This window comes from Montipora foliosa, chromosome 1 (genome assembly GCF_036669935.1).
Source record: "Montipora foliosa isolate CH-2021 chromosome 1, ASM3666993v2, whole genome shotgun sequence".
NCBI lineage: Eukaryota > Metazoa > Cnidaria > Anthozoa > Scleractinia > Acroporidae > Montipora > Montipora foliosa.
In genome coordinates this window covers 5,952,753-5,968,552 of record NC_090869.1, presented here as the reverse complement: position 1 = coordinate 5,968,552, position 15,800 = coordinate 5,952,753, and the positions used below count along the sequence as shown (strand labels likewise).

At 38.6% G+C, this 15,800-nt stretch overlaps 1 protein-coding gene across 1 annotated transcript in view; it reads left to right on the top strand.

The window, feature by feature from the left end:
* The window catches only part of LOC138009401 (cysteine desulfurase-like), a 21,968-nt gene extending 6,168 nt beyond the window's left edge, over positions 1-15,800 (top strand). The window contains exons 3-15 of the mRNA XM_068856454.1: positions 2,211-2,269; positions 3,082-3,198; positions 3,511-3,594; positions 4,593-4,646; positions 5,421-5,519; positions 8,586-8,679; positions 10,145-10,279; positions 10,960-11,035; positions 12,092-12,173; positions 12,364-12,551; positions 13,019-13,102; positions 13,396-13,485; positions 14,313-15,800. Of these exons, the coding sequence (XP_068712555.1) occupies positions 2,211-2,269; positions 3,082-3,198; positions 3,511-3,594; positions 4,593-4,646; positions 5,421-5,519; positions 8,586-8,679; positions 10,145-10,279; positions 10,960-11,035; positions 12,092-12,173; positions 12,364-12,551; positions 13,019-13,102; positions 13,396-13,485; positions 14,313-14,376 (1,226 nt within the window). The 3' untranslated portion in view covers positions 14,377-15,800. The remainder of the gene's footprint in view (positions 1-2,210; positions 2,270-3,081; positions 3,199-3,510; positions 3,595-4,592; positions 4,647-5,420; positions 5,520-8,585; positions 8,680-10,144; positions 10,280-10,959; positions 11,036-12,091; positions 12,174-12,363; positions 12,552-13,018; positions 13,103-13,395; positions 13,486-14,312) is intronic.

Below are 15,800 nucleotides of genomic sequence, written 5' to 3'. Positions count from 1 at the left end.
AAAAAGATGTACATACATGCATGTGTTAATAAATATTCAGCATGACTTTGTGCTTACGGTTTTACCGATCAAGTTGACAGTTGAGCAGCTGTTGAAATATTTGTGCATAAATAAAGCAAATGTTGCGGCTTTTATATCGAACAGATACAATATGGCTTGTTAACAGCTCTCATCCTGGCTTTACTGGACCAAGTAGGCAGATGGGCAACCCTAAAACCAGGAATCCGGAATCCGGAATCACAGTACAATACAGAGAGTAAAAACTATCCTAAACATTCGTAAAAGTTAACCTTAGGCTTAATTAGGCCTAAACAAACGTTTTTAGGCCTAATTAGTCTCAAGGTTAGCTTTTGTGAATGTTTAGGATAGTTTTTACTCTCTGTATTGTACTGTGATTCCGGATTCCGGGTTTTAGGGTTGCCCTAGGCAGATTATATGAAAACTGTTTTCCATTAAGCCTTGAACAGAACAGAAGAAAACACGGCCACTCTATCATTTCTTAACATAATTTTATTTACTGAAAATGTCAAGACATAAGCGTGTAAAGAAATTTAAACTTGATGAAAATGAAGTTTCTGAAAATGTTGAAATCTTGCCTATGGGGTTCCATACTGCGACTGATTTAAATGCCACACTCACAAGCATGTTTATTTGGTAGATAGTTCTCTAGTGTGGGGCTACGTAGTTATGGTGTTTGTCCAAATAACCCCTTTAGCGACCAATACTCAAGGCCTGAGCGCCAACAACAAACTTGGCTTGAGTTTTAATGTGCTATGATAACAGAGATATACTTTACAGACAATGGCTGTTTTTATACTAGAGACGCATAATCCGTCCAGACGAATTATGCGTCTCTTGTGTTATCCAAAAATTTGGTTTTATCAACGGAGTTGATAATGTAAATTGGCCACCGTACAGAGATTCTAAAAGCTTTAGCTTTTAGAATCTCTGTACGGTGGCCAATTTACATTATCAACTCCGTTGATAAAACCAAATTTTTGTATACTACTTCCCCACCGACGCAGCACCACAGTTTCTTTAGAAACTACCCCTTCATTCTTGTGTTATCCGTCTAGTGTAAAGACGAGATGAACTATATGAGACGCATAATTCGTCTCGGACGAACTTGGGCAAACATTTTCTCAGCGTCTGTTACATTCGTCTAGTATAAAGATGGGCACTAGACGCATAATGCGTTAGGACAAACTTTCCAGTTTAGTGCATCTTCAAAGACGCACTTAAATAGATTCTTCGTCCAGATGCATAATGCGTCCCCTGCCCGTCTTTACACTAGACGAATTTAACAGACGCAGAAAAAATGTTTGCCAAGTTTGTCCAAGACGACTTATGCGTGTCTAGTATAAAAACAGCCAATCACTTGTTTTCACTCGATCAAATTTAGTTGAACTATGACTTGATTTATTAGGTAAAGTTAAAGTCTACTTATGAGCTAGATGGCCCATTAGGCCGGAGCTTATCCCGGTTTCTGTAGCATGAAGCAACAAGGAGTATTTCTACTCCCCCCTGGATGGGATGCCAGTCCATCTCAGGGTTACCCCTGGCATTAAATTCACCATACTCATTTGTACACCTGGGTGGAGAGAGGCAACGTGAGAGTAGTGTCTTGCCCAAGAACACCACACAATGTTCCTGGCCAGGGCCCGAACCCGGACCACTCGATCCAGAGTCGAGTGCACTAACCATGAGGCTACCACGCTAAGATAACAGAGATATAGTTTACCAACAATCAATTGTTTTCACTCAATCAAATTTTGTGGAACTATGATTTGATTGATTTATTATAAAGCCAGAAATCCAAGATCATAAATTATTGTAAACTGAAATAATATTACAATAAAAGGCTTGCAAAGATCTAATAGCCAGTCAGTACTGACATTCCAATCATTCCACAGCAAAATTGAAGAAAATTGTAAAAATGCATGCAAAGTAGATTGTGACGTCAATTCAGGAATAGACCTACATGAACTCCCCTTCTGACTCGGTCGTGAACAAAATATGCTTGGATTTTCACAACTTTCGAAGCCTATAAAATGGCAGGATTTGTTAGAAAAATGAAAAAATGGCCGCAATGCGTTTCGAACAGGTGCAAAGATTCATTTTAGCGAAAAAAAATATTTTGTGGTTAGGGGCACTTTAAGAAACAATGGTTCCTGTTTGTAAAATAGAAGGTGTGTGTATTTTTACTTCAGAGGATGAAGCAACAGAGTTGCGACCTCTCTATCTTGATGCTCAAGCAACAACTCCCCTGGTAAGAAGTCATTGTTACATGTATCATACAGTGTCCCTGCTAAGTGGGTGATATTCTACATTAATTTAGTAAAAAGTTACCTGTGTGATTTATGAAAATTCTCTGCGCTGATTGGTTGCACTTGAGGTGATTATTATGCGATCATCACCAAAGCGTTTCTTTCAAAATGGGAGCAAGCTGTTTTGTCTAATTGACAGACGAAGAAATTAATTATTATTGTTTTAAAGAAAATGCATGTTTTCAAATGATCACCTATGTAATGATTGTTATACTAAAACAATTATTCACCTCAGGCTTGGAGAATATTGGTGAATAAAAATATCAACTTTGTGTCAGTTTTTGTTCACCGATATTCACGTCACCTTTGTCCAACAATAAAGATTGTTAACTGTAGGGCTAAACTCCAACATATGCTCTCATGCTAATTAAGTTGCTTTAATACTACAGGCCGGGAATATAATAATAATAATAATAATAATAATAATAATAATAATAGACCTTTATTTTCACACAATAATGTTTTAATAAAGCTGAATAGCTTGTGGGGTCATGCACAAATGAAATGAAATCAAATTATATCAAATTATATTGGTTTTATACCCCCACCAGAAGTCACTGAAAATTCTGATTATTAAAAGGCTGATAAGCATAGATTGAATGTAAATCTGTTCAAGCATTTTCTGGTTGTTTTTATCTCAGAAAACTATGATGTTTAGATTGAATTAAATAATAAACTAAGAAAGATCAGTCATAAAAATTATACACTTTAAACAATAATTTTATGATCAGTAATATTGTACACTTGTACGCAGGATCCTCGTGTTTTGGATGCTATGATGCCATATACAGTGTCATATTATGGGAACCCTCATTCACGTACTCACACTTATGGCTGGGAAAGTGAAGAGGCTGTGGAACATGCCAGAAAGGTATTATAATAATTATTATATAAATTGAATTTATGACCTTCGAATTTCTTTAGTTTGACCAAAAAATGATCAGAAATGATTTGGTTTCCACTTTTTGCCTCCTAAAATAACCAAATCTAAGTGGAAAGAAATTGAAAGAAAATACATGTAAGAATATATTTTTTTGTGCAAATATTTTCCTTCACTTATGGGTCATTCGTCATCTTGGGTGAACCTTGGAAGCAGCTTTTGCACCACAGTGTAAATGGACCTAAGCTATCCCTTTTGTACTCAGGCTTCACAACTTTATCGCTTAAATTTCTATTTTTGCAGCAAGTAGCAGACCTTATTGGTGCTGATCCCAAAGAAGTTATTTTTACCAGTGGTGCTACAGAATCGAATAACATTGCTGTTAAGGTACATGTACATCTCAACTTATACATAAGTCAGTTCACTGCCCTGACATTATTTTGACAAGCAGAGCTTAAGGTATTAGAGTGGTTTTCAATTGAGTGTCGAAAGTAATTAGCGAATTGCTTTGTTTTAGCATTACTTCACTCAGTGATTGGTTCAAAGTTCTCACGCCACTTTTTCAACCAATCAGAAGTGAAACTAAAACCAATCGTGGCTAATGCGCATGCACATTTTCCCGCGCTTTGTGTCGGCGACATTTTCCAAGCAAAAAAAAAAAAGTACGCATTAAAGGGAAAATCTTACCTTGACTTCTTTGCTCTGAAAACCACGCCAACAGTCGTTGATCGAGCTCGCCGTTGAACAAATTTGCCTGATCTTTCCTCCAGCGACGGAACCATCGACTCGCTGATGCCGTATTCTCTGGCGATCTTGGAGTTATTTTCTACAGCTTCTCCTTCGGCGACTATTTTAAGTTTAAAGGCGAGGTTGTAAGGTTTCCAGTCGAATAACTTTTTATAAAACGCTTCGCTTGTTTCCAGTGAGGTCAGTAATAATTGTTTAATAATATTCTTCGCATCACGATCACGTCGCTTGTTTGTTCTAATCTTTCATGTTCATTTACTTGCTTTGAGTGTAATTTTTCAGTAATGTCAAATTGTATTATTTTTAATTTATGAAAATTCCATAGTCAATAATACACATCAAGACCTAAAATGGGTTCTCGGTTTATAGGCGGGTATTGTGCATTTGCAATTCGTGTCAATCAAGTTGATTTTTTGCGCAAGAAGTTTGGAATCTAGGTTTATAGCCGAGATCGGCTTGTAGCCAAATAAGTACGGTACTTCGAGTTTTGATTGGTTTACTGGATTGTCTCTGTCCTTTTTGATTGGCCAAAGTAATTACTTTGGTTTGGTTTTACGACACTCGATTGAAACTCGCTCTATCCTTTATTACAATTTAATTTGTGGATTTGACTGTGAATCATTGATGTATCTTTACAGGGTGTTGCTAGATTTTACAAACGAAACAAGAAGCACATCATTACAACTCAAACTGTGAGTACTGTTTTGCACCAATTCACTGACTTAATCAATAGCTCCGATTTTTAACTCTGAAAAACAAGAGCTGGCTACAGGTACATGTATTGTAGCCCACTGTTCTTTCGGTTTTACATATTTCTGGCTTAAGGGTCAATAACCAAATAATGTCATTTTGGAGTAACATTAATTGGATATTATGATATAATAATTTATCAATACTGGAATTAATGGGATATTATTGTTATTTATCAATACTGATCCTTTCTCGCATAATTATGCAAGGTGTGCTAATTATTAGTTTTCCCAATTTAAATACCTAAACCACCAAACATTTTCATATGAATAATAATAATAATAATACTATAATGTAATAGTGGTCTAGGCACTGCAGGGTGGCATCCCTGGCCACCTTCAAGTGAAACCACTGCAAAGTAGCCACTTACTGGCTCCTTCACACTGGAAAAAGCACTTACCTTCAGGACCATCATACTTATCCAAGTAGCCTTGTGACATGAACGGTGGGACTCAATGAACCTATAACAATTCAACAATTCACAAAAGTGGCCCGCAAAGATGAGCAAAGCTTGTACAGCCACACACAAGCAAGCCCTGCTGGATTCTTTCCCCCACCAAACTAAAGGCACACCCATTTGGTGCAAGTATGTAATTATGTTGCTTTTGGAATGATCTTTCAGTTGATTGATGATTGGTGGTAAAAACATACAGTGACATTGTAAACTAATATCCCAAGCATTGAAATGTTGCATGTCAGTTTTTCTTTTTTTAAAGGACCACAAATGTGTGTTAGATTCGTGTCGAGCACTTGAGAGTGAAGGCTTTGATGTGACATATTTACCAGTTATGACAAATGGTCTGATTGATGTACAGGTAAAATACAATGTAGTATACATGTACAGTGTGAGAATTTATTATTATTATTATTTACATGATTGTTAAAATGATGTTAACTTGGGTCATATGTCTTGTTTCATTTTGCAATTTCTTTTAAGAGCAGTGACCTCAATCTATAATTATGTATGACCTTTTTGTATTAAACCCAACAGAAGCATTATGGGCAAAAGGATCCTCCCTCAGTAACTTTCGAGTGTGGCTTTGTTCTTATTTAGAAATAAAATTATTGTGGCCAGATTTCTCACATTCGTCACTACATGTAGTTATGGGATAAATTATACCCATATGAAGGCATGATTTATCTGTAATATGAAGTATACTGGGAAGGCATGCCACTGCCATGCAGGTTGACCTTGTCTTTGGAGGTACCCATCTCAGTGTTCGACGCTAACTCTTGGCCGATTGCCCGGGGCAAGCAAAGTAATTATATCCGTGGGCAAGTAAAACAACTCTAAGACTTGCCAATCTGGCAATCAGAATTTTTGTTTGACTAACATTTGGCGGAATGATTTGATTGGCAATGAAGAAGGTGACTAGTAGCATGACGTAGTCACCATAAACAGGATAAAAAAAGTAAACAACGGTTCATCTCTTTGCTGTCATTTATTTTTCTGTTAAAAATATATTGGTACAAACCTCAAAACAGATTGGAAGGAGGAACATGTTCATACCCGGCAGCAGTTTTCCATGGGTGGTGGGTGGTTAGTCAGTGGTTACTAAACAATTGGTCTGTCATTGTAAGTTATCAATGGGAAATTTTTTCGGTATGTTTTGTGACGACCCCCAGGCGTGTGGTAACTGGAGGTGAGTTTTAGAAATTGAACACGATTTTATTTTTGACAAAAGTTCTGTTCAAAAGAGACTTTAAAAAGTTGAATTAGGCATTATTTGTCCAACCTGTAGAAAAATGTAGGTGCCAACACTATTGACATCCCTCTATGGCCTATTTTTGTACTTTAGCTCCCGACAGTTGTTTTCTCGTTTGGTTTTCATGAAAGGTATTGAATTAAATGTACATAGTTCATTCTTTGCATTCTTTTGGTCATTTGGGATCGCAAATCAGGCAGGTATAGTGAGATCGTTGAAATGAGTGAAGTCTATGAAAAATTATAACAGTAACAGTAACAGTTATCCATTGGCAAATAAGAGTAGAAAAATATGTGTGATCCATTTTTGACCGCGGCCTAATTATTTCAAATATTCCTGCTCTTTCTTTGGGTGTTGATGTTATAAAATCTCATTATTAAAAACTGGATCATTGGATAATGCAATTCGAGAGTTTTGATTGGCTAAGCCATCATGGGTTATGAGCCATTATACCATGATCTACAAACACGGCAAGCATATGCGTGATTTTTTGGGCCTTTTTATTTTTATTGTAGTCTAGTTTTCTATATTTTGATGGCGTTTTTTATAAAACAATTATTCCACTCGCGCTTGTTGGATATGAGATGATTATAGTCAACTCAGCGCTACGCGCCTCGTTGGCTATCTATCATCTCATATCCAACGCGCGCTCATAGAATAATTGTTAAAATATTTAACTTTCTGTCAAATTGATGAACTTCAAATTGCTGTGGATTGTACAGAAAAAAACTCATCTTGCCCAAAGTTTTCCAAAATTCAAAAATTACCACTCCTCCCCACTATTCCTATTTTGGTTGTATGTGGCAGTACACAGTGCAGTGAACTGGCCCATGAGCATGATAATTATATGGAGCAATTTCCTTGCCAGGGAACATGGTCCAGTGTGAAGTGATGAAGTGTGTGTTAGTCACACAAAACACGTAGGAGAATAGAGAGAGTTATACAACAACTTGTTTGCAAAAGTGCTTAACTTTTAAAAACTTCATCACTCATCTTTTCCTTGTTACCTGCTACCCGCCAACTGTCACCCACCACGGGTCCACCACCCGCCACCCATGGAAAAGTGCTGCTGGTTCGTAACCACCATCTTCCTCAGTGAAAAAGAATGTTTGTTACAATGGAACGCGCACAGCCAAATACGCTACGATACTCTGATATCCAACAAGCAGGGTGCAAGAAAATTCTACTTTTTGTCAGGCAATTTCAAACAGCTTTGAAAAGCTCAAAGAGCATACTATTGAGCAAATGGCATTTTAATTAAAAACCAGCCTAATCTCAGAGAGAGATTCAAGGAATCGCCAGGCTTGATCTCTTACAGAAAAGGAAAATACCTGTCAAACAAAATTGTGAAGGCCACTTGAACACCATGGACACACAGCAGCAGTTGCGTTGGTCTGTCAACCCCATGTTACACACAGTCATGTTACACAAAATTGACATTTTTACAAGCCTCCTTTGAGTTTTAATTGGTACAGTGTAACAGCAGGTCTTTAGAAGGTGGGCAACCGAAAAAAAGACCATGGGCAACCAAAAAAACAACATTGGTTGCCCAAAGGGCAAATTTGTAAAAAAGTAAGTGTCGCACACTGCATCTTCCTCAAGAAGCGTGGAGCAGGGTTATCAAACACCAGTCCCTCAAAGAGCCTGCTTGCAGGCTATCAAAATTACCACCTGTTGTCTATTGAGCTAATAAGTGTTCCTCTACTAAAATGTTGATTAGCAGACATTACATGTTCTTTGTTTTCACCACCCTTGGGCCGATTTACACGATACGATTTTGTCGCATGCGACAAGCTCACGACAGGCCTACGATATGACTTACGATTGTCGCAGCGTTTTAAAACATGTTTTAAAATGCTACGACATTTTTTCGGACGTACACAACAATCGTAAATCATGTCATGGCCCTGTCGTAAGCCGTTGTCGCATGCGACAAAGTCGTACCATGTAAATCGGCCCTTAGGATTCCCACGGTTGATGAGTAAAATCTGTTATTAAGTCTCACTCCCAGGGGTCAATGGGTTTAATAAGGAATGGTACAGAGAAAACTTGCAAGTTTTATTATTATATTAAACTATTAGGTGTATTGTTGGATTTCAATTTAGACGCATAAGTTATCAATTTCCAGGTTTGCATACTGGGTTATTGTTGAGAATATTTGTTGTCTTTGTTCAGCAATTTGAAGATGCAATTAGGCCTGACACCTCAGTAGTATCGATAATGACTGTCAACAATGAGATTGGCATAATTCAACCTCTCAAAGAGATTGGTAAGGCTGTTGCTTTATATAGAGTTAATCATTATTCTCTTAACTTGTTTTATCATATAGACGAGAGTGTTTTACCAGGAACTAAAACACTCATAGAATGATTACGACCACTACATCTGATAAGTGAGTGCCATATTTGTGGTTTTTCACACAAGTCGTCATATTGGGCATCGACTTCACAATTTCCGGCTTTTTTTGTTTGTATCAAAACACAGTATTTTTATTAAAGCCTTCTTTTTAATCTCTGCCATGTAGATCGATTGTCCATAGATATAATAAAAGGAAAATTGCACATTATACAGTGTAGCTCAAAGATATGAATTTTATGTGTATGTTCTTTTCTGCTTTTTGAGTGGCAAGAACAATATGTGACCTAATGTACAATGTACACTAACATTTTAACATTAAAGTGACAAAACTAATGGCTAACTAAAGGACAGGTAATGGATTCAAGCTAATGGTACCTGACGGTATGCTGACGCTTTTGAAGGCACCCCTAACGGTTTGCAAAGTCGCACTGCTAACACATTGCTGCAAGCATTTTACAGTTTAGTCAGTTAGACTAACGAGTGCTTCGGAAGCATCTTTAAAAAACTACTCAAAGTGTTAAATGGTCGGCTATTGAATAGCTACAGGTGTTGGACGGTTAGTGAATAGAATACCTGAGAGCTTTTAACTGTTCGAGGAAGCCATTAATTATATTGTTCTTGCTACTCAAACATAAAATCCACATCTTCTTGTCACCATGTAATAATCCCCTATATTGTAACTAAGAGATATTGCAAGGATGCCTGCTTTTCAACCTCATTTTCAGGACTAAATGCTCACTCTTGTCCCTTTGATACCTGAAAGATGAAAGGCTTTATGCATCTGGTTTTTCATGGGACATTCATGTATTTAATGTCTCATTAGTCTCTTGAAGTAATCTACATTGTATTGAATGCGTTCCAACAACGCCCCTCACATTTAAATCATCTGTTGTTAGATTTGTCTGCGTTATTTACCGGTTTAATTTATACCAAACGTTAAAGTTTGCTGAAGACTCCTTAGTCTCTAGCGTAGAAACGACCAAACATTCAGGATTGTTTAATCAAAGGGAACAAGTAAAATACAAGTACAATAGCATATGGTGGAAATTTAATGCAATAATAACATTGGGATGTGACTGCAAAATGAATGTAAATCTCAATTTCAAATGCAGTAATAGCATTGAGCAGTCTGCTAACATAATTTACCAATGATTTCTTTCTTTTCCTCTTCATAAACATGGTCATTTGTTTGGTCACTGAATCCCTGAATGTCCCAATAGTGTGATAAGAGTTACACATTTGATGTCCATAATATTATAAGCTCAGTAATGGCTTAATTTTTCAGTAAAAATGACTGGTATTTATTAGGCTAAAAATTCTGTAAAAAAATGAAAAAAACTCATTTGATTGCAATGTTCCTCATTTTTTGTGCACAGGGGCTCTTTGCCGTAAGAATAAAATCTTCTTCCACACTGATGCTGCTCAAGCAGTTGGCAAGATTCCACTTGATGTGAATGAGCTTAATATTGACTTAATGTCAATAAGTGGACACAAGATATATGGACCCAAAGGTGTGTGCCTGAATGATTCTGATCTCCTGCATAACCTCGTCAAAATGTGGGTGTGACTTGATGGCAGGTTTAATGATACTCATGGTAATTATTTTACCTATCTTATGTACTCTTCAACACGGGGACTTTTCTTGTACATTAATTTTTTCGAGATGTTAATTAACAACCTCTACATCTGCCCTACATCTGTCCCCTTTAGCATGACTCCAAGTATTGCTAGGTATTGCTAGGTATTGCTAGAGCTAATCACCCTTACTTGCAGTCGAGGACTGAATTGCAAAGGGCGTGGCTCACAACATTGGGCTGAAAGCATACAAAGGCGCCTCTGGCTGCCGCTATACAGTCCATGTTTTGATGTCGGAGCACAGCACCACAGCTAGATGTTAATTAGCTGTGAGTCGATTTTGATGAGGGAAGAAAACCAGAGTACCCGGAGAGAAAAACCCTCGAGTCAGGTTGAGATCGACTGAAAGTCAGCCCACAGGCTGGCCGAGGTCAGCCGGCTCGCAGTGGTGGGAGGCCCGACAGATAACCACTAAGCCACCCTGACTCCCAGGAGTGAGACACAATAGAATTTACTCTGTCTAATACCAGATGATTTTACTTGTCAGTCGGTGAAGGGGCGTTCAGGAGTCAATACCTTACCCACAACTCAGTCATTCAATTTTTATTGGTAACAGGTGTTGGTGCATTGTACATCCGTAGACGACCCCGTGTCAGGGTGGAGCCACTCCAGAGTGGAGGAGGACAAGAAAGGTTGTCTGTTGATCTTTACAATTACCTTTACCTTAATCTTCATTTCTATCTTTAACTGAATAAAAATTATTTACTGTGGACTAACTAGTGGATCTCTAAGTTTTCCTTTTGTATTTATGGTTTCATATTCATTATTATAAGGCTTGTATACAAAACCACCAAAGTGCGATGTTCAGTAGCTTATCCAGCTATTGCTCTGAGAACAGCTGGCAACTTTAAATAGAATTTGATGATGACTACAACACCAAAATTCGCATTAAATTCGCATTTTCACATTTTCCTTGCATACACGTGAGTTACATGTACTTATTCAAACTGTGATGACAGCCCAGGACAACATCTTTAGTTTTTCTTTTTCAGTTTATCAAATTGTTGGCATCAATGCGGCTAAAATGGCCTGCTTTTAACTGCTGCCAGTCATTTGCAAAAATAAAGGCTAATAGGATTTTTCTGACCTAAGGATCACATACCATGTAGAAACTGTTTTCCTAAGTTGATTTTTTTAAACTAACTAATGGAAAATGAGGCATTGCATGTGCATGAGGCTATTTTTCACGATTGTAGGAAACTTAATTAAGAACTCCAATAGTGCAGAAATTCTAACTTGGACTTTTTCCATGATAATTATGCACGTGACCAAGGCACATTAAATTTTCATCTACATGCGGTATAATCAAGTGAAGGTATGATCCTGGCAGTTACGAACGCAATTTTAGCAATTGCGTAGAGAAGCCTGAGAAATTCAGTACTTCAAGGTGTTTAAAACCGTTACCCGTCGCACCGGCATCGCGAGGTCGCCGGTTCAAACCCCGTTGAAGTCCAGAATTTTTCAGGCTTCTCAAAGCAAATGCTAAAAATGCGTTCATGACTGCGACGATCATATCTTCACTTGATTTCATTTCCGCAATTCAATATATGATTCATTTCATATACCATTTCTTTCGACGCGGTATAATCTTCATGCACCTGTTCTTTGTTCCAAAGCTTTTAAGAATAACTAGTCGTTTATTCCATAAGACCCCGGAACTAACTACTGATGTGTGAATGTGTTATTAGGGGAATGCGTAGTGGCACAATACCCCATGTGTTAGCAGTAGGACTTGGAGCTGCATGTGAAGTGGCCAAAGAAGAAATGGAGGTATTCTTTAAATGATGGTATTTTATTTTGTGTTCAAGCTTTGAACAACTGTGGTGAGTTGAAAGAAAATTTACCGTACGGTAATGCATTACAAAGTGCCCTCAACTGGCTTAGTTGTCCTTGGCCCAGAAAGGGTCAATAATTCATCCAGCCACTTTGAGTGTTAACCTATTTTGCAATTTTTTATCAGTATGACCACAAAAGGATAACAGAGTTATCAGCTCGTCTGGTAAATGGTATCACCGCTGGCTTAACACACGTGATCAGGAATGGTGACCCAGATCGTTCATATCCCGGATGTGTCAACCTGTCATTCGCCTTTGTGGAAGGCGAAAGTCTTCTAATGGCGCTTAAAGATGTGGCCTTGTCGTCTGGCAGGTCTGTGAAACGTTGAAAATAAACTGAACGTTTTTGTTCACTGAATTTCGTGTTCCGAGGCTCAGTGGCTGTCATATTATTTCAGTTTTATCATGTGAAAGACAAATTTAAAGGGCGCGCTGTCTGCTGTTCTTGCTCCCCTATTAAAATGGGGCGAAATCGGAAAAGGCTGAGTAGAAAACGTGTTCTTTTTTCTTGGAGCCAGCTTGAATATAGCATCATGCTATAAGTACATTTTCGCATGTTGAATTGAAAATGAAGCTGAGTGGTTTTTTTCTGTGAATACAGCATCCAAGAAATGTTTATCATTTAATGACTATTTTCGGAACGGTCCTACTTCGGGATGGTGTCAAGTCAAATATTCTATCACCCGGTAAACATTAAGATTGCCAACATCAATATCAAGGCGCACTTTACCTCACTATATTCACATTGTTCTAATTATTGCTTTTGTTGTTTTTTGAAAGTGCTTGTACCTCGGCCTCTCTGGAGCCTTCTTATGTTCTACGCGCCATTGGAGCGGAAGAGGACCTTGCTCACTCCTCCATCAGGTACGAAGCCCTGAGCAAACAAATCTGATTCCATTTATTCTTCCAACAAGAGTCGGGCCGATGGCCTTTAGAGTTTTGGGGGCTGGTACTCAATTGACAAAGAAAAACGGACCTTAAACTCCATCTTCTTGGATTTTGCTAGATTATGTTTAATGGTCGGTTTTAAAGCGCCTTCTTTATTGAGGCTTTGTTGATTCCTTTAATTCCTTTATGTTGTCGGCAGCATTACATAGTCACGTGGCATACGTTGTGTCCAGAAATTTCCCTGAGGCATGGTGTCTTCCATTTTATAGGTTTGGAATCGGACGTTTCACTACAGAAGAAGAAATCGACTACACCGTTGAGAAGACAATTAAGCAAGTCAAACGTTTGCGTGAAATGAGGTTAGTAAATCAAAATTTAGGTGACACGATTAGCCGGTGTCCGCTGATTTGGATAAACGTGCATGGGAACTGAAGACCGCCCTCACTGGGATTTCATTTCACTTTTTAATCTCGCACCCGGCAAAACCAGCCTGACTGTCTGTATTTTTGTTTTTGTATTCTCGTTCGGTCAGAAGTCCCTCAATTTAATTCAGTGAGGTCAACCACCCAGTGGCAGACCGCAACACAGATAATTCCATTCCCCTACTCTTCGGGAACAGTTTGTGAGTTCTTAAACGCCCGCCGTTGTTAACAACAAGGGTTGCAAGCCGGGTCCTGGCGGTTTTAAGTCATTATCCGAGAAGACTTGAAAGTCGAATCATTCTGATTAAACATTACATGGGCAGAACTTTCTCTTTAGTCATTTTAACAGCTTGAGAGTTGGTCCGCGGTTGGGTTTTGAACTCACAACTTCCTGCAGCCGGTCCGCGGTCAAAGTGAAAGGGAAGTGGAAAAAGCCTGACACTCAAGTTAGTGTTATTCACCGGAAAGCCTAGGGTTTAAAGTTTTCGGGGTACCCTGCTGCATCGTAGAAAATAGCATTTCCGACTTAGGTTCACGCTTTACAGTTATAACACGTTTCTGTTTCAGGACCTTCTCTTAAACTTACATTTTTGGGATTCGCCTGTATTCTTGTCTATTAACTGAACACCTGAAAACAGATGCTTTGAAGAAATTTAAGGCCCACGAGAAGTAAACCGTAGCTGTGATAAAGAAACGGTTTGGAAATATCTCATGGTAGTATTTTGCGGACTGGCATTTCAATTTATATTTCCTTTTCGTTTCAGTCCTTTGTGGGAGATGGTACAAGAAGGAATCGACCTCAAGACAATTCAGTGGTCGCAACACTGATTTTGGATCAAGTAACACAAACTTCTGATCAGTAGAAATTCAATATTCTGACAACACTAGCCCGAGTTTCAATGTGGACGTTTATCGAGGATGCGTCAGTCAGTCATACAATGTAAACCAATCCTGAGTACAGCCTAGAACCATGCAAATAACACGTGAAGCTTTCTAATCTTATGAGAAGTTAAAAGAAGGGTTACGTTTTTGCAACCGTTGGCCGTGTAGCACTTATATTTGAACAGACTTAACTGATTAGAGTGTAATGTGAAGTGCTAAGTATATCTACCCCATATGAACCAGGTGAGCGTTAGCCCTACTGATGGAAATGGGTCCACACAAGGATAGAGAAAAACTCTGACCAGGGTGGAAATTGAACCCACGACCTTCGGGTTAGATCACCGCTGCTCTACCGACTGAGCTACAAGGTCAGACGGGAGTAGGCCGTGGGTACTGACGATGTGAAAGTTCGATTTCCGCCTCTCACGCAAGTTTGGGTGTGAGCCCTGGCTCATTTCCCGAAACAACGGCTGCTAAATGAGCCTAGAGAAAAGCGCTACGCCAGATGCGAAATACCTATAAAAAAACCACCCCCACCCTTTAAATGTGGCCAAGAGGTATGTCGAAACGTATTCTTCATCTAATGCAGCAGCACAAGACCCGCCCGAGGACAGGGAAAAACTAAACTAAGTACACAATTGTAGGAGCCTCTTTATCGTGCCGAGAGATTATCAATTTCTGATCAATTCATTCAATCATTCAACCGTCAGAAATTACATTTTCCCATGGTTTTGTGACCTCCATGTTGTGCAAGGAAGTCCCTATCGACTGTCTCAGCGAAGTGGAAATGAGAGTTTAGCTATAAGAGGACATGACTGCCCATGTCATTGCAAAGGCGCTTCCTGGAGCGTTTACTTTGTAATTGCAGACATTTAGCTCTGTCTACCTCTTTCCCTGGCGGGTGTGGAGCATCAACTTTGTTCAGTTCCCCGTTGATGTTCTTACAGCTCCATTGTAATGGATACCAACTTGACTAGTGACCTAAAAGCTTTCAACATCGTAAATTATGACTCTAATGGAGAAGCACCTTCGTTCAATGATATTTCACTCAGAAAAGGTATTGTTGCTATTTGTGTTCTTGATTTTCACCCAATGTTTCCAAAAATCTTAAAGTAAGTTCGACCAAGTTTCCGTTCTTACGGGTCCAGACAGTTCTTGTTAATGAGCAAAAAACTTTCAGCCACATACCCACGGAAGAGTGCAAGATTTTGGCTGAGAACCGAGTAAGTTTTTATAATCTGGAAAAACCAATCTACTTTTTTTATTGTGTACGACCGAACTTTCACGTCTTAGTAAAATTTACGCGGTAAATGCCGTGAATCTAATTAAGCTTAACTGCTGATTAAAGTCCATTAAAGACGTGGAAAAGA